Here is a 26,352-nt window from a genome sequence, read left to right as displayed (position 1 = left end):
CCAAATGTCTTAAAATGTGGACTGAAATAGAATCTTATGATTAATATATTCATGACCTGATTTTTTGAATTCTTACATTTAATGTATAAAATTTAAGTGGCCTAGTTTAACAATTTTTGTGTTTTGCTTCTAAACCCTGAGACAAAAATGAAGGTTCTACAGCTGGCATTTATCTGTCTATGTAGACATTAGGTCTATGTGACAGCTTCAGGTGAACCATGAAGGGACTCAGCCATACATATACATGCAGTCATTCCTCCCCATTAAAGCAGTTTTAAGGGGACTGCAAGGTCTGTTATAAGCAAGACTAAAATGTGTTAAAACATGTAATGCTGTATCATTAATTTCATTTGCCAAAACTAAGAAAAGCTATGTAGCTAATAATGGGGTTTACTTCATTGTCTGACAAGATACATAGCAGTGGACACTGCATTTTGTCAGTAAATTAGAATGTTAAATTTCCACCAACTTCAATTTCTAAAACAATGGTTTACTCAATTTATGTTATCTTCTTTGAGAGGAGACAAGTCAAAATGACATGATTTGAGCTAGTGCTGGTAATTATTGGGCTTTCCTGGTGGTGCAGATGGTAAAGAATCCATGAGAGCATCAATTAAAAAAAAAGTACACCTATGGAGAAAATCAAGAATTCATAGTAACACAACTCATCTACACTCAGGAATTTTCCTTTAAGACAATGTATCTCCTACTAAAACAGCAGATACTTTTATTAAGTCAACACTAGTGAAATTAACAGAGGCACTGTTCAAAAAAAAAAAAACACCCCCCAAAAAACAGGCCCTTTACATTCATTGCTGAGTCACTTCTACTGCTATCATCTGTATTAAGCTACTTTACATTTCCATATTAAACCTTGAGTTCTCCATACTGCGCCTACAGCACTTCACAGTCACACTTATTTAACGGTTCTTTAATTCAGTGTTAATAAAAATGCTGGATAGGTTTTATGAATCTGTGAAGCAGATTAGTATCAGAGAGAGAGATGATTAAAACATAGTCCCTACTCTTAAAAACTCTATTAATAGTATAATATAATATAACGTAAGAGAGTCTTTTATTAAAGACTCAAGAATTTTACTGGATGAACTACATACAAGGAAGGAAATCGTACTTGGCTTGGACAAGGAACCAGTAAAACAGCAGTTATCTTGGGGAACTGGCTTTTCCCAGTTCCAATCTTTTTTCATTAGTTTGCCAGCTGACTAACTCTGAGTTCAGGGACCCCGGAACAGTCTTTTCACAATGGTTACACATTTAGCACCAGGCCAAAACTGTACCCCATGAAACACTCAACTAAACCACAGGCTAATTGCTTCTCTGAATTTCTTTAATAGGTTATCTTAAACCTCTTGACTTAATGGTGCAACAAATCTTATTCTTGCTCTTTTGCCCTGACTTATCCAATCCCACTTTTTTCTATACTGAAAGGTATAGGTAACACATTCCCAAGCTTTGGTTCATCTGGACACACTGTGAGGAATACCCTCTTAAGGGTGTAAGCAGAGCAATACCCTCTTAACGGTGTGAGCAGAAGCCTCATGGGCTGGAATCCAATGCATGTAAGGCTGAGACACTCTCTTCTAGCTCATACTCAAAACAAAACAATTTTCAGTGTTTGGTATCAAAAAAAAAAAAAAAAAAAAATCAAATACCATTAGAAGTATTCTGGCCACTCTGAGTAGGAAGTATGAAATATCTTTTTTGTAATGGTTACTGGGTTAACTATATTGATTGCATTACTTTTCCTGGAAAATTAAACTTTTATTTTTATTTTTTCAATTAAAATTTTTTTATTTTGGATTCACCATACAGCATGCAGGATCTCAGTTCCCCAAGCAGGGACTGCATCTGAGCCCCCTGCAGTGAAAGCTCAGAGCCTTAACCAGTGGATCACCAGGATCTTAGACTATAATTTTAAACATAAACAATAGGTAAGTAAAAACTCTTACATACGTTAGGGTTGTTTCTGTTCTCCAGACTTGCTCGAGGTCTTCATCAGGGTCCTTGAATCCAGTAAAGGAGTAGTAAGACTTGTCCCATTTGATGGGCCTGTCAGATGTCCTTTTGGCCTCTTTGAGAGGCTGGGAATGCACATTAGTATTCAAGCTTTGGACATGTTCAATAGATAAACTGCAGGAGTTGAGAATATACAATACTGTGCTTAGCAGATCTCTGGTGTGCAAAGTAAATTTGACTGCTCGAAATCCTAGAGAATATAATTCCCCCAAACAGTTAATACAGATGATTATTTGCTTTACTTTAAAAACATTTTTTTCACACAACATTTATAGAATCAAAATCTTTTAAAACACTCCATTACCAATTAAAATTCACCCTATTGAAAAATCATCTATAAATGGAAACTGATGTCCCTTCTTCAGAACTGTACCATACTATCTTGATCTTTATGAAGTTCTCTGTCAGCTCCCTTTTCTAGTTTGGCACCAGTGACCCCGGGCCAAGAAGAGGATTGAGAATATTTTTCAATGCTGTTCATAAATTGTATCTCTACAGTCTAAGGAATGGGAAAGTTCTATAAGCAAATGTCCACCAAAGACAGTCTCCAGGGCTAAGGCCCAGGGGAAGGGCAGAGGCAGGGGAGGCTGCCCGGGGACAGTGGTTCATGGAGGGGGCCAATCCAGTCTCAGTGGTCACAGAAACTCATCTTAAATTTTCTCTATGATTAAAGAGTATGTGCTTATACTCCCCTATCCCCATCTTGTGACTCAGTATTTTCAGAAGTGACTCAAAATTCCCCAATTTTTTAAAAGTCAGCACTTCACAATCTGATTTTAATACAGGCAGCCACTGTGCTCAGACTAGTAATCTAACTTGTTAAGTCAACAACAGGAAATCTACTGGATTCCCTCTCTACTTATTGGTTATTAAACTTGGCAGTAGTTGAACGTGTATCACTTTTCAATCAACATTCGCATCGGGTACCATTATTATCTCCTTTGAAATGTGAAGAAGCACAGGCTCAAGGGGTTAAGAATAGTGAGTGAGGGTTTACATCTGAGCTGACACCACGCCAAGCATTTTCCCCACTATAAATAACGTGCTGAACCCTTTTTCTTTAAAATTTTTTAAAAACTGGTTTTAAAAATTATATAAGTATTATATAAGTACATCCTTATTGTAAAATGATACATATAAAGTAAAAGTCTCCTGTTGACAGGCATACAATTTTACTAAATACAATCCTAGTCAAGTACACACTGCCTTATATGGTAGCTACTAGGCATATGTGGCTATTTAAAATAAAATTGATTACAATTAAGTTAAATTTAAAATTCAGTTCCTGGTCACACTAGCTCCACTTCAAGTGCTCAGGAGCCACACGGGGCCAGTGCTGCTGTACCAGACACGCGCACGCACACGAGCGACATCACTGCAGAAGGTTCTCTGACATAGCACTGCTCTAGGCCTGTCCTCTGTGCTTTGTGTGCATGTTACACATGACATACACACTTATGTCTTTGCACACACACACCCCTATGGCGTGAACTGCTCCATTGAAACATATACACTCAGCTGTGTCTGACTCTTTGAAACCCCATAGATGGTAGCCTGGAGGTTCCTCTGTCCATGGAATTCTCTAGGCAAGATACTGCAGTGGGTTGCCATTCCCTTCTCCAGGAGATCTTCCTGAGCCAGGGATCGAACCCAGGTCTCCTGAATTGCAGGCAGATTCTTTACTGCCTAATCTTACACCAGGGAAGCCCCATATAAACTACACCATTCTGCATGTATTACTTTGAACTTGCTTTTGTTATTTAACCTGGGGACTCCTCCATATCTGTATGTACATGTCAACCCCTTTCGTTTTAGTAGTGCCATGCTAATCCACATAATGAATGTAGCATAATTCATTTTACACTTCTGAAACTGATGGGCATAAAAATTGTTCTTAATTATTCACCGCTCCATTCAAGGCTGAAATGTGCTTTTTTCATGTCTTTGCCACTGATGACAGTCATCACAATCTAGATTGTTCTCAGAGATACCTATTCTGCCTGCCACACAGATTTACAGAGTCTAGAACATGCAAACTAAGAGTTTTTAGTTGAATCATTGATGATAATGTGAGAGAAATACTGGTAGAATTATTCTAGGTGAAAGAGGAAAGGAAAATCCAAATTCCTGCAGTTGAGGTTTGGAAGAAATAGTTTATCCTCAGAAGAGATGAGTCAAGGAATAAATCTCAATTTCTCTCCTAATTTACCAACTCCATTAATCACTTAATTCAATGTAAGAGCTGCTACATAGTTTGGAATGCCTGTGCCAGACTGCATGCATCCTTTATTGGGAATATTATCTAATTAACTCAGTTTGCATTGATTACTAAGGCTAAACATTTTTACATGCTTATTGGCTACTTGTTGTTCAGTCACTTAGTTGTGCCCGACTTTTTGCAACCCCATGGACTGTAGCCCACAAGGCTCCTCTATCCATGGGATTTCCCAGGCAAGAATATTGGAGTGGGTTGCCATTTCTTTCTCCAGGGGATCTTCCCGACCCAGGGATGGAACCCTCATCTCCTGCTTGGCAGGTGGATTCTCTGCCACTGAGTCATTTGGGAAGATCCATTGGCTATTTATGGGTATTATTTCTTGAAATGCCTAGACACTGTTTGCCAATCTTTGTAACTGAGCTACTCTTTTCTTTCTGACACCTAAAAACTCCTTATATACTATCATTATCTTTTTCTCACTTATGCTACGTTTTCTCTCATCTCTTAATTATTTTTCACAATCTATTTTTATTTAGTAAATGGTTCAAAGTTAACCATTAACTGCAAGTAGAGGATTTTTCTCTTTGCTTAGCCAAAGCTGACTACAGCTATTTGTTTTAGCATTAATTCACAGAAAACTCTTAGTAAATCTTTAAATTGTTTTAAAGTTAATTCCAAAAAAGTTACTTCCTCAAGAATGACAAAAAGGATGGATGTTTAGAGAAGAATGGACCCACATTTACCCTTAGTTTTAAGTATTACTGGGACTTCCCTGGTGGTTCAGAAGGTAAAGATTCTGCCTACGGTGCAGGAGACCTGGGTTCAATCTCTGGGTGGGGAAGATCCCCTGGAGCAGGAAATGCCAAATCACACCAGTATTCTTGCCTGAGAAATCCCATGGATAGAGGAGCCTGGTGGGCTAGAGTCCATGGGGTCGAAAAGAGCTGGACATGCAAAGCAGTGGCAAAGGACCAAACAGAACACTGTATGTTAAGACTGATCAGATTTTAGAAATAGTATGAGGCTGGGGTTAGAGAGTTCAAAGACCCTTAGTCTGTCTCCATGGTCCTGGGGCATTACTAAGTTACAGGTGGGCAAACACTAGGTACCTTACAGGGTACTCTGAGGACTAGATGAGAAAAGGTAAGCTATACTTTAAAAAATGTATAAATTGTCATATACACATTTAATACTTAAAACCAGCACTGAACTAGGAAGGGGACAAGCAGAAACATTTTCTAGTCAAAAAAGTTTAAACATTAAAAGAGGCTCATCCATATATACACTGCCATATACAAAACGGCCAGTGGGAAGCCGTGCATAGCACAGGGAGCTCAGCTCTGTGCTCCGTGATGACCTAGAGCGGTGGGATGGGGATGGGGTGGGCAGAGTTCAAGGGGGAGGGGGTGTCTGTGTACATATAACTTGTTCACTCTGTTGTACAGCAGAAACTAATACAACATTGTAAAGCAACTATCCTTAAGGGAAAAAAAAAGAGGCTCATCAGACAGAAGTAGCCAGGAATAAAATCTAACTCTAAGAAAACACCTGATTAAATGATATTACTTTCTACGACAAGGCTTCACTCCAAAGGTCTTCTAGCAACTTTTAGACAGGTTGAACTCATGCCAAATGAAGCCTGCAAGGGTGCAAGGGACACATGAGAAATAAGAAATGTACCCGAAGTGCTGAAGTGTTCCTGGCCGTCAGAGGGATTCTGATCTGTTTCTCTTACATAAAACACAAGCTGGGTTGGTTTCAAAGACTTGAAGCCTGGTTTCTGAAGGTTTTCTAAGTAGGCACTTAATCTCTTAAGGGAATTTTCATTGACTTCCTGGAAAAAAAAAAAATTGAGACATTTATGTACAAAATAGACAAGGAAACATCAGAAATTATATCCCAACCTTTTACACACACTATTGAGGGTATTAAAGAATTTAGTATTAAAAAAGGTTGGGATTTCATAGCTCCTCGGTACAGGATAAAATTGAATCCATACCTCACAACATGTAACTCCACAGAGAAGAGATGAAAAAAAAAAAAATGTAGCTACAAAGGTATTAGAAGAAAACATGGCTGAGTTCCTTTATAAATGAGATGTAGAAAAAGCCTGCTGCTGCTGCTAAGTCGCTTCAGTCGTGTCCGACTCTGTGCGACCCCACAGACGGCAGCCCACCAGCCTCCCCCATCCCTGGGATTCTCCAGGCAAGAACACTGGAGTGGGCTGCCATTTCCTTCTCCAATGCATGAAAGTGGAAAGTGAAAGTGAAGTCGCTCAGTCGTGCCCCACTCTTAGCGACCCCATGGACTGCAGCCCACCAGGCTCCTCCGTCCATGGGATTTTCCAGGCAAGGGTACTGGAGTGGGGTGCCATTGCCTTCTCCTAGAAAAAGCCTAACTATGACTAAATATCTCAAGTAATAAATGATTGATAAATCCAATTACATAATAAAAACTTAATATAGTACAAGGGACTATATTCAATATCTTGTGATAAACCATAATGAAAAAGAATATAAAATACATATATATGTATAACCGAATCATTGTGCTATACAGCAGAAATCAACATACTGTAAATTAACTATACTTCAATTTTAAAACAAGCTTAAAAAAAGAACACATAAAAAACCACACACACACACACACAAAATTCTATAGACATAAACTGACTCTCAGCTATATTGTGTTGGGGGGTGTGATGATTTACTAACTAGAAGGATTTATAGAACTCAGAAAAGCTGTTATACTCATGGTTACACTTTATTACAGCAAAAGGATACAGATTAAAATCAGCAAAGGGAAAATGTGTGTAGGGTGGAGTCCAGGAGGGACCGAGTGCAAGGTTCCAGTCGTTCTCTCCCAAGGACGTTGCACAGACAGTGCTTAAGCTCCCAGCAAGGACATGTGACGACATCAGAAGCGCTGCCAACCACAAAAGCACATTCAAGCCTTGGGGGCCAGGGCTTTTACTGGGGCACTATGTGCCCATGTGACTGACCTTAGTTATTTGTCTCCAGCCTCCCCAGAGGGTCTCAGGCATGAGAAATTATGCCTTTTACCATAACTCACATTGTTAGGATAAACTGTCTGGTGTGGCCCAAGGCTTTGGGCACACAGAAACATTCTTATCAGGCAAGGATATCCTGGGGCTCAGAGCTCATCTCCCAGGAGGCAGTGAAGAGCCAAGACTGAAGCCAGGCATTTCTTTGTAACCAAGCCTGCCGAGTTCACGTTTTATGGCACATAAAAGTTTTAGTTAAAAAAAAAAAGGTATATTGGTAGAGGACAGAAATCATCACCTAGTACTAAGCTTAATTTTTCCACACACGTTGGATTTAAAAACTGTAAATTGTGAAATATTCAACCGTATTCATGTATGCCATTCCCAATAATTTGTATTACTTTATTACATCTCCAAGGTAGTAGTTATTTTGCTGTTGATTCAATTTACTAATTAGTTAAAAAGGATCTAATTTCTAACAACCAATATAACAACCATCATAATCAGAGTATTTTCTGAAAGCAAAGAAGTAAAACTGATTTATCTTCCATGGTAAGTAGAAAAAGGCAATACAGTACGGTTCTAATTTTCAAGAGTTTTAAATTCCTTTTCATGTTAAACCAGTTATCAGTGTAAGGAAGACAAAAGGAACCAATGAGATAATTTCAAAGCATTTGGTTCTGTAATATTTTATCTAATGTTAAAAAATACTAGTGTTCCTAATTAAGTTTATCATGAGTTATTTTTCACATCAGTTTGCATTCCTTGAGCACACATGAGCTGATGGCATAGGGAAGTGGACCAACAGCAGGCAACTATTCAGCCACTGAAAAACCTTCCTTATATCAACCTTTAAAAAAGGGACTGATTATAGTAACAGAGGCCAGAAGTGGTCTTTCTGACCCCAAATTTTACTTTCAAAACTGGTACAGAATACATGATTACTCACATACAGAGTTTACACAGTATTTTTTTTTTTTTTAAGATTTTTTTAATGTGGACCATTTTTAAAGTCTTTATTCAATCTGTTACAATATTGTTTCTACTTTTATGTTTTGGTTTCTTGGTTGTGAGGCATGTGGGATCTAAGATCCCTGACCAGGGATCAAACCCACACCCTCTGCATTAGAAGGTGAAGTCTTAACCCCTGCACCACCAGGGAAGTTCCTAAGCCGTATCTTTATTGTCTGCCAGAAACACGACAGCTTTCATAAAAAACAATAGCGTTAGTTTCAGTTTCCAGGTCCTACAGTTCAAAGCACTGATTATACCACTATGACAAAACAAACCCAATGTACAGAACACTCTGTATTACACTGTAGCAAAGGTAAATAAATAAACGTAGACTGAACGTTAAACATAAAGAAAAATATTTACCCTTTCCCTGGGGTGCTGTCCAAAGAAATCTGGATGTACGGCAAAATAAAATGGCCTCAAGGCATTGACTGCTTCAGCTCCTGATAAAGCTCTTGATAACAGAAAGCAGTATGGAAGTATCTTTCCTGGACATAACCTTTTTAAAAGATATGGATTTATTACTCACTGGATTACTGACACAGACACAAATCCCCCATGAATAAAGCAACAGTAACATTAAGATTACTATGTATGGAAAATATCATAGAAACGATATAGAAACCAGAGTGTAAAACTTTGTGGTTTTCTGAAATCCACAGAAGAGTAGATTTCAGTGAGTGCTACATGATTTCTATAAACATTGGTTATAAATTCCTCTGATGTAATATCATAAGATAATATTTAATAATAATAAAACTTCCTCTCAAAAGCCTACCTTGAAATGTAAACTGGCTTCACTGCAAATGACAACAATTTTCTGTATCATTTTTGTTTTTCAGATTAAAAAAAAACCCCGATATCCAAAAGAATAATCTTTATTTTAAAGTGAAAATAGTTTGATAATTGTAATGCTTCATAAGAGATATAAAATGTCTTTTAGTTCATTTCATCATTACCAGCATGCTAAAATTTTCCAGTTAGATACCTTGACATCTCATTCTCAAATTTTGGCACAACTCACCTGGGAGTGTTTTTTTAAAAAAGTAGTTTTAAATCCAAATGAGATTATTTGCAATTTCTGGGAAGCACTTTCATGACTTCTATTTTTCAATGTAATAATTTACCTTTTTCACTTTATAATGGGCTGTGAAGTGAAGTGAAATGAAAGTCGCTCAGTTGTGTCTGACTCTTTGCAACCCCAGGGACTGTAGCCTGCCAGGCTCCTCTGTCCATGGGATTTTCCAGGCAAGACTACTGGAGTGGGTTGCCATTCTCTTCTCCAGGGGATCTTCCCAACCCAGGGATTGAACTCAGATCTCCCGCACTGCAGACGGATTCTTTACCATCTGAGTCACTAGGGAAGTCCCAGTGGGCTGTGAAGAAATCTCCAGATACTGTGCTCATTTTGGTCTGTGACATTAGGTGCACTGAGTCTTTGGGGAAGTTTTCTACCTTTACAGTGATTGAGGGACTTCCCTGGTGGTCCGGTGGCCAGGACTTAGTATAGACCCCAATGCAAGGGGTCCGGGTTTGTTCCCTGATCAGGGAAGTAGATCCCACATGCACAACTAAGATTCCATGTGCAGCAAGGAGGACCTGGCACAGCCAAATAAATATATATTTTCAAAAAATAAAATGCTATTATAGAATCATTTCTGGAGATTAAAAAAAAAATCTGAGCACCACCATCATATTTTCAGATTACCTTTCTTTTTTCCAACCTGTACTTGAACCTTCTATAAATTAACATACAGGCTGTGTATTAAGGATTATATAACAGGAGTTTGGACAGTAAAGGAAAAGCTGAAACTCCTCAATAGGAGGCAGGATAAGTAAATGTTAGTGACAGCTCCATTTCCTCTCTATCTGAGTTTAAGCCCCCATTTCCAAATGTGTGATGGACACTTTAGCTATCCTGCCAGCCTCTCAAATTTTAAGTGTCTTAAAAAACGGAGCCGAGGTCACTACTTTTCTTCTAAACTCAGCTTGGATACAAAAGGCAAGGACGCAGTTGGACAGTGCCATCCAGAATTACATTCTTTATTTCTGTTACTGAGGTCCTCTTTTCTTCCTGTTGCCAGTGCAGAACCTCTCAGATCTACTGTTGCCTGAATCAGCTCACCAGCCTCACCTCATTTTTAGTCCTGAAGTCTTACTTTTCACTTTACAGTGTCCTTTGAAACCATTCCTTCTTTCCGATCACCACAAAACTGGACTGCACTGCCTCCGAATCAGTATTCTCCTGTTTCTTTTCCCTAACCATGCTGTATACAGGTTAATTTTCCTAAAATCCCACTATCCTTGGATTCCTTACTGAAACACCTTTGATGGTGTTTCAACTCCTGCAGAGTAAAATCCACTCCTTAGTCTGGTATTTATAACTTCCAATCTATCTTTCCAACTTGATCTTCAAGCACCCCTGACAGAAGCCCTCAGTTTCAGCCCCACTGGCGATCTGCCTTGTCCTTCCCTTTCTTCTCATGATTTCTAAGCTCTCAGACATTCTCTCTGCTCCCCACTTCCGTCTGTCCAAATTGTACTTACTCATTCACTAATTACTGCAGTCCTAGAGATGTGCCAGGAGGCAACGTGCCCAGTCCCCCAGAACCTTCCCTCTTGTATCCTCATTATAAAGTCTTTCCCTCTTCTAAGCTTTAATAAAACAAACTGTGTGCCCCACATACGTGGAACAGAATACCATAAAGTAGAAATGATATATATTCATCCTCCTCAACTACCATGACATCCTTGAGGGCAGGAAAAACATTTCACAGGTATTTACTGTTGTTCGTTATGCTAGTTTGGGTCTGCTGAAAAGCAGAAGTCAAGACAGAAGTAGATGTGCAAGAGAATGACTGGGAAAGAAAGGAAGTAGGGAGACTTTTCAGACCATGGTTCAGGCCAGACACCTACAGAAGGAGAAAGGGAAGGGACGAACCTTGGGGAGGATGTCTGGGGCTGCTGTCCAGTCCCAAGAAGGGTTCAGTCCTGCCAGTGGGAAGTCTTCCAGCCAGTCACCCACTGGGGACATCCTGTGTCCTGCTGGAGTGAGCCTGACTTGATATTCCTCTTCCTCTCAGCCACTGATGGCCTGAGGGCAAACGCTGAGGTAGACCCAGAGGGGCAGGAGAGCTCAGAGGCTCCCACTATGGGGTCTGGCTAACGTATAGTAAATGACTGTGCAGCAGGTATTTAACGCAAGGAAATAAGAGCAAGAAAAACCAGAGAAACGCTGGGCTGGAAGAAGCACAAGCTGGAATCAAGAGTGCCGGGAGAAATATCAATAACCTCAGATATGCAGATGATACCACCCTTATGGCAGAAAGTGAAGAAGAACCAAAGAGCCTCTTGATGAAAGTGAAACAGGAGAGTGAAAAAGTTGGCTTAAAGCTCAACATTCAGAAAACTAAGATCGTGGCATCTGGTCCCATCACTTCATGGGAAATAGATGGCAAAACAGTGGAAACAGTGGCTGACTTTATTTTTCTGGGCTCCAAAATCACTGCAGATGGTGACTGCAGCCATGAAATTAAAAGATGCTTACTCCTTGGAAGGAAAGTTATGACCAACCTAGACAGCATATTAAAAACCAGAGATATTACTTTACCAGCAAAGGTCTGTTTAGTCAAGGGTAAGGTTTTTCCAGTAGTCATGTATATATGTGAGAGTTGGACTATAAAGAAAGCTGAGCGCCGAAGAATTGATGCTTTTGAACTGTGGTGTTGGAGAAGACTCTTGAGAGTCCCTTGGACTGCAAGGAGATCCAACCAGTCCATCCTAAAGGAGATCAGTCCTGGGTGTTCATTGGAAGGACTGATGTTGAAGCTGAAACTCCAATACTTTGGCCACCTGATGTGAAGAGGTGACTCATCTGAAAAGACCCTGATGCTGGGAAAGATTGAGGGCAGGAGGAGAAGGGGATGACAGAGGATAAGATGGCTGGATGGCATCACCGACTCAATGGACATGGGTTTGGGTAAACTCTAGGAGTTGGTGATGGACAGGGAGGCCTGGCTTGCTGCGGTTCATGGGGTCACAAAGAGTGGGACACAACTGAGCAACTGAACTGAACTGAACTGAAAGCAATATTGTGTTGCTTTATTTTGTGTGTGTGTTGCTTTAGATTGAGCAAAACTGGTACATGAAACTTCTTTTGTAAAGTCCCAGAGAGGAAATATTTTAGGCTTTCAGGGCCATCTGGTTTGTGATGCAACTCTGCAACTCCACTGCTGTAGTGGGAAACGAGCCACAAGCAAGAAATAAGGAGGTGGCTGGGGGCGAATGAAGCTTCAATTACACACACACAGACTGTACAGTCAACTTAGTTGTGAAATCAATTTAGTAATCCATGACCTACATGAAAAACATACAAAAAAACAACCTAGAAAATATATCTCAGAACAGAAAATATTCTAGGATATTATATGTGGCAAGGTTAACTGTTATGAAACTTTTATTTTTATGGGTTAGAGTTAAAATACAGTTTTCTAAGGACTGAGATCAAAAAAGCCAGAAAACTGTGTCTCTATCGACGACAACTAGCGCTCACTGCCATCAGTGGCATGGGGGTGAAGGAGTGGGTATCACTGAAGGAAACAGCCCAGGAAGTGTTGTAAATCCCATCCTTCCAAGCTCCTACAGCCTCTCTTTGTATCAGAGCAAGAGGACACAGCACTTTAGCCTGGTTTTCTACAGCTGAACACTACCATCAGATACCACAACATATTGAATGTCTCAACATCTGCCCAACAACTTTTGGGGATGCTGTCCAGTATCTCACAGCTTCTTTTGTTTCTCTTTTCTTCTTCTTTTAAACCATTTATGTCATAAATTCAGTGAGAGAAAGTCTCCCTTTATTGGATAATCCTCATCATAAACTGAATTGGTGGAAACAGTCTGTTGCCCCTAAAGACACTGCTTTTAACCGTGACTACTGGCTGAGATAGTCACGTATCAACGCATAATTATTTAAAAGTACTAATTAGTGCCAAATGTGTTTTAGTAATCTAAAACTTGACATGTCATTTTTTGGGGGGAGAGTGTGCCCTGAGGCATGTGGGATCTTAGTTCCCTGACCAGGGACTGAACCCATGTCTCCTGCATTCAAAGTGTGGAGTCTTAACCACTGGACCACCAGAGAAGTCCCCGACATTATTTTTATGGAACAGATCAAATTTTATTTTGGTTATATACTTTGAGCCAAATAAATTTACCTTTTTTGACTTGGCTACCAAGAAGCCAGAAATCTATTTGAATAATTGTCTAATCAGTTCTACTTTTTAAACAAATGATCTTTTTTCTCTAGAGGGCATCTGGTTTTCATTTTGGTTAACTGTATATGTGCCTATTACTATGCCAATTAAATTTTATTGAGCTCCTTAAATTCTTTCCTGAAATAGGTAGCATTTAGACTATACATACATAAATAGCAAATATAACAATCAAATGATCTTATTATACAATTTCAATATAAAGTGGTTTTCTTTATGACAGCAACAGACTTGAGGGCAACATAGTAAGATCTGTGCCAAGGACAGACGATCTTCTTTTCCTCTTAAACTTTTCATACTGAACTGTTTTGAAAGATGGTATCTATTCTTTTCACCTTTTACTCTGAATAGATACTTGGGAGAAAGACATGGATGTTTACATGAATTTTCTTTTTCTTACTCCTGCCCTCCACCATAATACAGACAAAATAGTTAGAATTTGATAAAAGTATAATAAATTGAAATTAAACACCTAATAGCTTCCACATACTCCCTCCACCTCCCAAATACTAATAACAGATTGAACCACAAAGCTTACCTCCTCACAGGTCTCAGGTGGCAAAACATTTCTGAATATATATGTAGGTCAAGTTCCAGGCATCCATTAATCACTTAAAAAGTTAAGCAGATACCAGTAATGAAAAAACGGAATTGGAAATTAAAAGCACATTACCATTTACATTAGCAACCCCCCAAAATGAAATACTTAAATTATAAATCTAATGAAATATGTAGAAGATGTATGAGGAAACTGTAAAACTCAGATAAAAAAAATCAAAGAATGAAATGGAGAGATATTCCATGTTCATGAACGGCAAGAGAGATATTCCATGTTCATGAACGGCAAGACTCAATTTTGTCAAGATGTCAGTTCTTTCCACCTTGATTTACAGATTCAATGTAATCCCAATCAAAATCTCAGCAAATTATTATTTGGAAATAACATATACTAGTTTATATGTAGAATAAATAGAATAGCCAACTCAACACTGACGAAGAATGAAGTTGGAAGACTGACACTAGCGGACTTCAAGACTTACTGTAAAGTTACAGGAAGTAACTGGTGAAAGAACACACAAAGAGATCAGTGGGCAGTAAGAGAGCCCAGGAACAGATCTCAAAATACAGCCAACTGATCTTCGACAAAGGCACTACTATGGAGCAATGATAATCTTTTCAATAAACGGTACTGGGACAACTGGACATCAACATGCAAAAATATTAATCCAGTCATACAACTTACACACTTCACAAAAATTAACTCAAGCTGGATCTCAAAGACCTAAATATAAAACATAAAACTACAAAATTCTTAGGCAAGTACCTAGGAGAACACCTAGATGACCTTTAGGTATGTCAGTGACTTTTCAGATATAACACCAAAGGTTCAGTCTGTGAAGAAACAACTGATGCACTGAATTTCATTAAAATTAAAAATTTCGCTCTGTGAAAGACAATGTAGAGGGAAAGAAAGAACAAACCACAGACTGGGAGAAAATATTTGCAAAGAAAATATTTACATATCTGACAAAGGATTGCTATCCAACATACACCAAAAGTATCTTTAAAACTCAGCAACTGGAAAATGGACAACCTGATTAAAACATGGGCCAAAGATTTGAACAGATACCTCATGGAAGAAGATATACAGATGGCAAAAAAGCATATAAAAATATGTTTCACATCACAGGTCTTCAGGGAAATGCAAATTAAGACAACGATATACTACAACACACCTATTGGAATGGCCAAATCCAAAACACTGACGACAAACGCTGGTGAGGCTGTGGAGCAACAGAAACTCTCATTCATGGCTGGCGGGAATGCAAAATGACACAGCCAATTTGGGAGGCAGTTTGGAAACTTCTTACAAAACTAAACAGACTCTTACCATATGATCCAGTAACCACACTCCTCGGTATTTATTCAAATGAACTGAAAACATGTCTACAGACAAACCTGCACACGGATGCTTATTGTGGTTTTATTCATAATTGCCAGATCCGGGAAGCAACCAAGATATCCTTCAGTAGGTGAGCCGATAAACTGTAGTCCATCCAGCTAATTGAATATTACTCAGTACTGAAACAAAGGAGCTCTCAAGCTATGAGGAGACATGGAAGAAATTTAAATGCATATACCTATGTGAAAGAAGCAACCTGGGAAGATTATATACTGTATGATTCCAACTATATGCCATTTTGGAAAAGGCAAAACTATGGTGATAGTAAAAAGATCAGCGGTTGGAAGGGAGGGAGGGATGAATAGGTGAAGCACACAGGATTTTTTGGGCAGTGGAAGTACTCTGTATAATACTACTACATGGTAGATGTATATCATTATACATTTGCCCAAACCTATGAAATGTACAACACTAACAGTGAACCCTAATGTAAACTGTGGACTCTGGGTGATAATCATGTGTCAATATAGGTTCATTGATTGTAATACATGTACAACTCAGGTGTGGGAGGCTACGTGTGTGTAGGGAGGAAGTGGGAATCTGTACTTTGCTCACTTTTGTTGTGAACCTAATATTGCTCTAAAAAACAAAGCTTTTTTTTTTTTTTAAGTTTAAGCAGATAAAGGGGAAACATGATTTTAATCACATGAACTTTTCCAATAATTCAGAGCTTCAGCAAAAATTTCAACTATACTATCGTTCCCGTGTCAACTGATGGAGTGACTTTAAAAACTCTGAGCAATCTCTTATTAAAGTCTTGAAATGACTTATTATTCACATGATAATTACCAGGTAAAAAAAATCCTTTCTCCTTTCTTCCCCTGGCTTATGAAGCTTGGAGCTTTCTACACTATTCCATTCTTAATAGCCATGTGGAGCAGCATATTCCCTCAAAACAAAGCACCACATGGCTCAAGTCCTATTCTGTCAAAATCTTAAGCACTAAAATGGTTTAAAATTTTTCAGTTGATGTTTGGTAGAAACCAACACAATTCTGTAAAGCAATAGTCCTTCAATTAAAAAATAATAAATTAATTTAAAATAAAAAATGTTTTCATAATGCAGTTAATGTATCTGAACCAAGGGAATGTAATGAAGCATAACTGCCACTAACAGAAGATGTAGTTTAAAGAAAAGTCAAGAATTACCCACTTAAAAAGTGCATTTGCAAACAACAGTCGATGCTTCCTTTTATTTTCTGGTTGACTGGTGTGGCAAGACCCTCTTGGATACAGAATGTGTTTATAGGCATTCATTTAAATGTTTAAAAAGGTTTTACTTAACCATTCACCTTGCTATTTTGTTTGTAATAAATTCAGATACTAGAAATATTCCTACCATTTGGAAGATTTCTGAGATTAAATGGAGACATAATGAGGGAAGAAGAATCGTTTTTATTCAAGTTTCAGTGCTGTCCTGATGGACTGAATTCTTACCAAACATCGTCACAAAATTAACTGAACAGGACTTTGCTGGTGGTACAGTGGATAAGAATCTGCCTGCCGATGCAGGGGGCATAGGTTCAATCCCTGGTCTGGGAAGATGCCACAAGCCCTGGAACAACTAAGCCCTGTGCCACAACTACTGAGTCCGTGCTGCAACTACTGAGCCTGTGCAGCTAGAGCGCATGCTCCACAAGAGGCCACTGCAACGAGAAGCCTGAGCACAGCAGAGAAGAGCAGCCCCCGCGCCGCAACTAGAAAGAGCCCGTGCGCAGCAGTGACGGCCCAGTGCAACGGAAAATAAACAAGGAACTGAACAATCGCGACTTAGTTAAGAGAGAACAGGTACAAGGCTTAAAGTTTGCAAAGAAGAGACCAGAAGACTATACATATCCAACCCCAAACTGGCTCTCTCTAGGTGTAGACTAGGAAGCCCTTTACTTTTTATATTTCCTAGTTTATTTACCATAAACATGTAAAGTATTTTCTTAAAATTAAAAACAAAAACAATGCTGCTGGCATACAAAATTAAACAACAAAAATGACAGGTGTGTTGTTCACTGAGTATTTAAGACAGGCCCCTGGCCCTGGGAAACCTGTCCAGTGATAGCCCTGGACTGGGGTCCCAGTGGAGTTCAAGAAGAAAAGAGTCCTTCACATTCACACGTGACGATATTTCATTTTTCATATTAAGAACATTTATGCCACTTAACTGCAAAAATGATAAAATGAGCTAAAACTGTGGATAAGAAATCAGGAATAATACTCTAGAGGCATATGGTCACCCAAGAACACGAATGGGAAACAGATGAAAACACTAAGCAGCCACACTCTAACCACCATGCTTTTTCTTGAAAAGTCCTAAGTACTGAACAATGGAAAGCACATAGGCCTCCCGCTGCAACAACAACGTGCCTGTTTCAACAGTCTGCGGCAGCAGTATCTTATAAGTTCAAGAAATCACAATGCCTCCATCTGATGTGCAAAATAGGTGATCCAAGTTATGCTCCACAGCCCACTTTCCAATGCAAGACAACAAAACAAACAAAACAGGGACTTCCCAGGGTCCAGTGGTTATGAATATGAATTCTGGGGGAAGGCAGGGGGCACAGAGAGAAAATGCCAAGTATCACATTAAGAATTTTAGATTCTGATGAGCTGTTGAAATGATAATTTATTGATTTCACTTGTTTCTATTTTAAAAGCAAAACACAATCTGGTTTTAACTGTGTTTTGTGATTTACCACTAGAAAAATTTAAATTACATCTGGGGCTCATACTGTATTTTTATTGGACGCTGCTGATTTAGGCCAACTCAAGGCAAATTTAAGTGAACATGACGCTGTTGGGGAAGGCAGTCTGCACGATGGTTAGGGAGGCTGGAGTCTCCGAGCACGCATGCTCAATTGTGTCCCTCTCTTTGCTGTCCCATGGACTGCAGCCTGCCAGCTTCCGTCCATGGAATTTTCCAGGCAAGAATACTGGAGTGGGGTGTACTGCAACCTGTGTCTCTTGCATTTCTTGCATTGGCAGGTGGATTCTTAACCACTAGCACCACCCAGGAAGCCCAGAGTGTCTGCAATCCATATTCAATTCCTGACTTCATCACTGACTAGCTGTGTGAGAATGGACAAGTTGTTTCACCTCCCTGAGTCTGCTCCTCATCTAATAAACGAAACAGATGATCTAAGAGCAGTCTGTTCTGCTACCAAAAAAAAAAGTTTCTTTAATGTGAATTAACATTGCTTATGTGCATCTGGTCAGCAGGGGTGAGATGTTATATCACATGCATTTTCCCCACCGTGTTAATGATTTAAGATCATCAGTGGTGGGCTTTCTGCTATTACAAAGAAAGTTTTAGCTATAAACAAAACCCTGAAAAAAAAAACCCTGAAAATCCTCCAGTAGTTCCCTCCTTTCGTTTAAGAAGCAAATGGTTAGTCACTTCAAGTACCTTTGCATTTTCCACTTCATCAAGCAACCTGGGGAGCTGCAATAGCACAAATGAAACGGCTAGAGATTCCCACATGTCTTGTTTTTTGAGAGGTGTATATTTTTTCCGATGAACCTTGATTAGTATATTATCTTAAAGAATGTCTAGGTTTCCAGGAATGTGTTTATGTCATAGCAGAAACACCTGCATAACATGTACTGTCATGTCAAACTGAAATAGAAAAATTTTTTATTAACTGAGAGAATATTGTGAGCTAACACAATACTATAGTCTGCTAGGCAGGAGTAGTTAAGTCAGAAACTTTATCTTCATTGCAGAAAATGTCAAGTCACAGAGAAAGACAAATACCATATAATATCATTTATATGTAGAATCTTAAAAAAAGACAAATGAACTTATTTACAAAACTGAAACAGACCCACAGACATAGAAAACAAACTTACAGTTAACAAGGGAGAAGTGGGGGGTAGAGATAAATTAGGAGTTTGGGATTAACATATACACACTGCTGCTGCTGCTAAGTCGCTTCAGTCGTGTCTGACTCTGTGCGACCCCATGGATGGCAGCTCACCAGGCTCCCCTGTCCCTGGGATTCTCCAGGCAAGAACACTGGAGTGGGTTGCCATTTCCTTCTCCAATGCATGAAAGTGAAAAGTGAAAGTGAAGTCACTCAGTCGTGTCCGACTCTTAGCGACCCCATGGACTGCAGCCCACCAGGCTCCTCCGTCCATGGGATTTTCCAGGCAAGAGTACTGGAGTGGGGTGCCATTGTCTTCTCCGATATACACACTACCATATATAAAACAGATAAACAACAAGGACCCACTGTATGGCACAGGGAACCATACTTAGTATTTTTTAACAACTTATAAACGAAAAGAATCTGAAAAAGAATCACTTTTCTATACATCTGAAACACAACACTGTAAATCAACCATAGTTCAATTTTAAAAAGTCTATTCAATGACTAAATATTTTACTGAAATTTGTCTCTTTTATAAAAAGGAAAAATTACAATTCTAATACTAATAAATAAAAAATAATTTTAACAAATTTCAATTCTAATACTACCAATAATAAGTTTAATACAAATGAAACAACAACAAATATATGTAGCATTGTTGAGCTTTATCTGATGCTCACTAGGCTGAAGTTATCTGTGCTGTGTATTTAAGAAAAAATGTTGAAAGACACATTTAAAATGCTGGAAAGCACTTGCTTAGTATAAAAATATAAGTTTGCATGTTAGTAGCATCTCTCTCTTCAAAATGCAAAGGAACCGATGGGGGTAAAGTCAAGTGTATTGTGCTGTGGCAACTGCCTTTTCAATGAATGAACATGGCTTTTTAAAGACAGTGTTTTGCAACTAGGAGGTGCAGAGGCATTATGAGAGGGAACGTGACTTCTTTTCCTTTTGCCAACAATCCTTCCCTTCCCCAAAGGTTGCCATTCATATTTTTATAGGGCATTTATAAAATGCCCATGTACATAAGAAAGATTTTTACTTAATAATTCTGATAGACACTCAACCAAACTACAATTCTAAGATGTTCATTTCCTATTTAAATTACTGGAAAAAATTATTTCCCATTAGCCCTCCTTTAAGAGCAGGCTCTGACAACTAAGTGATAGGGAAGGCGTGATTAGATCAGGACCCATTTTTTGAAAAAACAGGAGGAATAAGAAGGGAAGAAGAGGCTTTCCTGGTGGCTCAGATGGTAAAGCATCTGCCCACCATGCAGGAGACCTGGTTCTATCCCTGGGTCAGAAAGATCCCCTGGAGAAGAGAACGGCAACCCATTCCAGTATTCTTGCTTGGAAAATCCCACACACAGAGGAGTTCATGGGGTCTCAAAGAATCGGACACGACTGAGTGGCTAACACACACAAGGGAAGAAAGAGAAGAAAAAGAAAACAGGGAATATCCTTTAGGGTAGTGGTTCTCCAAATTCAGGGTCGAGAATCACTGCCTTTAGGCATTCTATCATTTTACAGGATTGAGGGGTCTGTTAGGAAACTTTTAAGCTTTAATTCTTTAAATATACCTGTTCAGTACAATTTGAGGGAAAGATTTTTATATGGTCAATTGTATGCTCAAAATCAAATGAAGATTCTAAGTTTTGCTTGACCTTGTTCTTTGTTTCCTGTATGGTTAACCTACTTCTTGAGATAAAAAAAAAACAACTAAGTGGAAATAAGGTTATAGGCCAGCAGGTTGGTACACAGGGCTGGCTGCCTGCCTTTTTGCGTGGCATAGATCTTGGATCAGTTCTCATCTTTTCAAGACCAAACACCCAATTTTATCACTTCAGCCAGAAATAAACAGGCCCTGGGAAAATGAAACATAAGAGGCTGACAACTCCCATGATCAACTTTTAAATTTATTATGAGAAATATAATTGCTAAGAAGACTAGAAGATTCAGATCTACAGGACCAGCTACACAGAAAATCAAATCACTATCAGCTGACTGAAGGGCAGAGCCGGGGGCTCCCGTTTGCAAGTGAGAAATAAGTCCAGAAGGCGGAGGCACCCAGGTCAGCGGCAGGATTATGGTCTTCAAATTCATACCTGGGCTGATCTTGCACGCATTCCACCTGGCCCACTAGTCCTCCATTTGGAAAAGGCCTCAGGAATTTTCCAAAATGACTAAAACATCCCTCTCTCCTACCACACTTGGGAGAAACTCAGGGCCTTAATTACCTAGCTCATCAACAGGTATTTATCCAAACACTTATGTACCAGGCTCTATCTAAACACTGGGAATAGAAAAATACCAAGATAACTCCACCACTCCAAAAGTGTACAGTTTAGGAGAGAGGGAGGAATTGGAAAAACAGACACAAGCAGATGATTATAAAACACTGCAGTAAATGAAATGACAGCAATGCACAAAGTGCCAAGGGGAACTCCCAGGGGCTACACTTAGAAAGGCGGGTTTCTGGAAAGCTTTTCCACTGAGCCTGTATCCTCTGCATCGTGGGAGGAAGACCAGGAAAGATGCAATTCAATTACAAACCATAGTAAATGGCTGCTGTAATACACGTAATAGTGACAACCCTAGCTTCTATGTCTATTTCATAACACGAAAATTTCTGATTTTAACCCAAATTCTGTGTTCTTTAAAGTGAGGCATTAAATCTGGGCAGTTTCAAATCAAATTGGGTAGAAATAGATTATCTAAATAGGTGGAAAAGTCAAATTATGGGTAGTTTAAAAATTTTGTTTAAATTACTCTTGACAGAAACCATGTTTGCCACAAAGAGGTTTTAGTACTGATCTTTAGTCAGGTAGCATAATTTTTATTTGAAAGTCATTTCCTTTAACGAGGTTAATATCCTTAGGTTTACTCTCATTTAAACTGTGGCTTTCCTTAGTAACTATCTTCTACGGTTTTAAAAAGTAGTATGTTCTATCAAGGAGAGATAAAAGCAGGCAATTTTTCATCGCTCTTCAGTTTAATACTTCTTAGGGAAGGGGAAAAGCAAAGAAAAAGCAAAAGCAGGAAGCCTTTTAGATAAATTAATAAATTGTAGTAAAATATCTAGGTTTTTAAAGCTTTCCTTTCGTATATCTTATGCTCTGAGATTTGAATCATAACATTTTCCTATGATAAGTCAAAGACTTCGGGGAAGTACGATAGCGGAAACAAAATATAAATAGTCTCAAGTTTCTCATTTCAAACAAGTTAACACAGATGCGAAGCGTACGCTGGCCGCTGGTATTGCCTGAGTTCAAAAGTTAGCACGTCGAGCTAAGGTGACTCTGACTGCTGCTCAGCCGCACTCCCGCTAAGCCGCACTCCCCCTCCGCCGCACCCCCCTACCCCGCTTCTGCCCCGAGCAGCCTGAAAGTACAAACGGAGTCCCTTCGGTCCTGCAGCTTACAGTTCTAGCAAGTCTCCGCGAGGGCTTGCTCTGACCTGCTCCACTTCCACTAGGTATCAGGTGGAAGGACGGTCGCTCCTCCAGGACTGTGCGGGACGCGCTGGGCCACGCGGGGGCGCATGCGCACCGGGGCGCCAGCCCGCCCAACGAGCTCCCGCCGCTCCCGCCTGCTCTCGCCCCACCTGGCGACTGGCTCTGACAGGCTCCTACCCCCAGGGCTCTGTGAGCCCCCACCCCTGAAATCTCATCTAGGCGCGTACTGCTCTGCCAGTCCGTCAGCACCCTGCGCCGAGGCTCTCTCGAGAGGAGCCGGGGCTCGGGGACAGGCCGCAGGTCGCGCTCTCATTGGCTGAAGCGCGCCAGGCCTTCCTCTCTGGGGCGCCTGCGCGCAGCCCGGGACGCGGGTTAAAACCCTAGCGGTTCTCAGCCCCGCGGTGACGTCGGCGACCCGGTGATCGCTTGCCTTCCCGCAGCGTAGAAGCCCCCAGTCCCTCTGTTTTCTTACCTCCTGGCCTGGAGGAGGCTGTGCGCACTCACCGGAAAGCTTTAGGAGGCGCGAATGAGTGCTAACGGATATGAAGGACTAGGTGGTAGGGAGTCGGAAGGTGACTGGGCGGTAGGTAGCCAGGCTTGGCCCGAGGGTCGCCGGAGAGGACAAGGAGGGAAGGGCGACCGAGCGCGCGCATGCGCTGGCTCTGCTCTCCGCCCCGGCCCGGGTCCCCTCAACCTGGGAGGGGAGGAGGCTGGCTTGGCGGATCAGTCCGCAGAGTGCGCGGGTCTGTCGCCTTAAGACGACTCTCACTTGACAGCTCCAGATTTAAAGGTCTTACTGAGTATCCTTTGACTTCCTTTACACAAATACCAATGAAAACAATTTATTGTCTCCGATTTGCATTTTTGACTTTGGCCCCTTCGGTATCTAGATGTTTTGAAACCTTGAGCATTCTCCACTATCAGTTTGGGGTTTTTACTGTTAGCTGTATTTCGCTTCTATGGCTTTGATTATTCCCATAAACTGCCACAGATGAAATAAAGCAAATACTATAACCGCTCTCCTCTTTCTCCTATCTTTTGGTACTGTTGACCGATGTAGGGGAAAAAAACCAAAAACCCAAGACCTCCCTTTGTTTCAGCCCTAAGGGTTCTTGACTACTCATTCGTTAGAAACAATCTGGTCAATCTGTGGTCCGTTCCACCCAATCCCATTTTCCCTAAAAGCTTAATTTACCATCTTCTGCATCTTCATCCTTTCAAGTCCAACCTTGCCACCAGCATCGAAATGGCTTCATATTTCTTTCTTTTCTTTGGGTTTTAGTTACCAGCTATAGAAAAAACAAGTTTCTACCTGTCCACTTACTGTTCTTCACTTGTCCTCAAAAGTACTTCAAACTGATGGTAATAATCTCCAAACCCAATTTATTTCCTAGGTGCTGAATTTCAGTGATGGTGATTAGTCACCCAGTTTGTTCATATTGGAAAACTGGGCCTCTTTCTGGACATCTTCTGCCTCACTTCCCATATACCATTCATGAGGGTATTCATTCTACATTTTATCATAGTAAGGCATTTTGCTAAGTGCTAGGTTTTAGCTTTTTTATTCTTGTGAGGTTATAGACTTACTTCAGTAATGCTGCCATTACATATTCTGGGAACTCCTTTAAGAAATACTTTCAGTCCTCCTAGTCACCACTTATTCTTTTTAAATCAGTCCTCTTACTCAAACATTTCTCTAAATGATTTAAATTATGGTTTGAAGTATCAAATCAAGGGTTGAAGATGACTACCTTGGAGAATGACTGCTGCAGATTCTGCAGATGGCTTCAGAAAAGGAGTTTAAACTTCCTAAGGTAGTTTGAAAGGTACAATTCTTGTTTGGATATTTAAGTTCTGGCATATTTGTTTAAAATACTGTTGTCTTTATTCATACCTAATGTACATAAATTACAAATCTTCAAGAAACAGTATTTTAAGATACACTGAAAGAAAATTTAGAGAATAAAATTTTTGGTATAACTCAGAAGGTATTCTGGAATTTTAGTGTTTGAGTCATTTTCCAGTATTATTTTTACTACTCTAGAGTAAAAATGTAGAACAAGCTTTAGACACTGGACTGAGTGTTCACCAAATTTACTTTAGGCCCCTAATGGTTGTTCTGAAAGCTCCAGACACCTGCTTGCATATTTTCTCCTTTATGTCTCCCTCTTATTAAATGCTGCACCATTCTTGAGTTTACCTAAAGAGAAGTCAAGAAGTAATTTCAAAAATCATTTGCAGTATGGGAAGACTTCTAAATTGCATACATCAATCAAAATTTTTAATGTCTGAAAACTACTGACATACTACACATCAATAAAGAGCAAAAGCTGAATATAGTGAAAACTATCTATTTTTATTGCCTTTTATTTTCAACAATGATTACTTGAACTTAAAAAAAAAAAAAAGCCTTTATAACTAATGGTTATTGAAAAGCCAAACCTTTCCGGCCCACTTCATATTCTCTTTCAACCATTTCAGGGCAGAACACTGTTCCAAACTATAAACCTGTTCCTTATTAACATTGACAGTCATGTGCTTAATGAAAAGCTTTGGATCTGATATACGAGCAGCCGTAATTAATCTTTCCACTGCAGCTTGATAATCATCCTTGCTCCGAGATTTGTTTTCTTCAGATCTACAAAGTGAACACCTCACAAAGTCAGAAACTCTAAAAGGAAGCTATATAGTTTCTTTAAAAGATAGTAATTTACGTGTATTAGTTCTAAGCTATGACAATCATCAACTATATTCTATCAGTGGCTTTCATACTTGTTTGACTATGATGCACAGTAATAAAGACACTTTATATTGTGACCCAGTATAAACCTGCTACATAAAAACTTAAATAAAAGTTTTACAAAACAAGACTTAACTCTTATGACCTTATATTCTATTCTGGTTTATTTTTTAAAATAAAATGGTTGCAACCCCCTAAATTGATTTCACTACCCAAACAGGCTACAACCCGCAGTCTGGAAACAATTATCTAGAACACAACTTATTACGTCTCTCTTTGTCATTAATAACTGTATAATTAATTATTATAATGCATAAAGTAATATTAAATTTAATCAAGTTTGGAGATACTAACATTCCATGTTTTACCTTGATACAACTATTTTCAATTGTAAGTATATACTTAATATGAAGCTCACATTTGGTAACAGAAATAGTTGCTGTATGCCTTTACTCAATTTCCAGTTATTTTCTTCAGTCCTGATTAAAGGTATTATATTGTGTGCTATATTATATTAAAGTGCTATAATTTACTTTTTTTTTCAGAATTTACTTTTAAACTAACTTTTCTACCAGTCTCCAAATTAAAAAAAAACTCATACATTATAGCTATTTCTCCTGTGGGATAGGGAGTAAGAGTATATAAAATAGAGATATAGCTGTTACTAGGCATCACCTTCTCCTCTGTGTTCCCTGCATCCTGCCCTGGGCACACAGAGGGTCCGACAGCAAAGCCCAAGTGTAAGTGTACCTGCATTAGCACCAAGTGTGACCCACAGAGTGGGGGGA

The 26,352-nt window shown here is 39.4% G+C and overlaps 2 protein-coding genes across 6 annotated transcripts in view; both read right to left on the bottom strand.

Annotated features, from left to right (window-relative positions):
• TCAIM (T cell activation inhibitor, mitochondrial) overlaps positions 1-23,475 on the bottom strand; it is a 38,185-nt gene extending 14,710 nt beyond the window's left edge. The window contains exons 1-5 of one of the 5 annotated variants that reach the window (XM_070359824.1): positions 23,297-23,475; positions 14,085-14,157; positions 8,637-8,772; positions 5,936-6,089; positions 1,975-2,227 (exon numbers count right to left, since the gene is read on the bottom strand). In XM_070359824.1, coding sequence (XP_070215925.1) covers positions 1,975-2,227; positions 5,936-6,089; positions 8,637-8,772; positions 14,085-14,113 — 572 coding nt within the window. In that variant the 5' untranslated portion in view covers positions 14,114-14,157; positions 23,297-23,475. Of the gene's footprint in view, positions 1-1,974; positions 2,228-5,935; positions 6,090-8,636; positions 8,773-14,084; positions 14,158-18,905; positions 19,182-22,791; positions 23,134-23,296 lie in introns of those variants that run through there. The other 4 variants (XM_070359827.1, XM_005891085.3, XM_070359825.1 and 1 more) reach the window with 4 other exon arrangements.
• A 1,767-nt stretch (positions 23,476-25,242) lies between these two features.
• TOPAZ1 (testis and ovary specific TOPAZ 1) overlaps positions 25,243-26,352 on the bottom strand; it is a 62,156-nt gene continuing 61,046 nt past the window's right edge. Inside the window, 1 exon segment of the mRNA XM_070359661.1 lies at positions 25,243-25,462. Within this exon segment, the coding sequence (XP_070215762.1) occupies positions 25,243-25,462 (220 nt within the window).

This window comes from Bos mutus, chromosome 22 (genome assembly GCF_027580195.1).
Source record: "Bos mutus isolate GX-2022 chromosome 22, NWIPB_WYAK_1.1, whole genome shotgun sequence".
In the NCBI taxonomy this organism is placed as follows: Eukaryota; Metazoa; Chordata; class Mammalia; order Artiodactyla; family Bovidae; genus Bos; species Bos mutus.
Note: the sequence above shows the minus strand (reverse complement) of the source record. Positions and strands in the feature narration are given on the sequence as shown.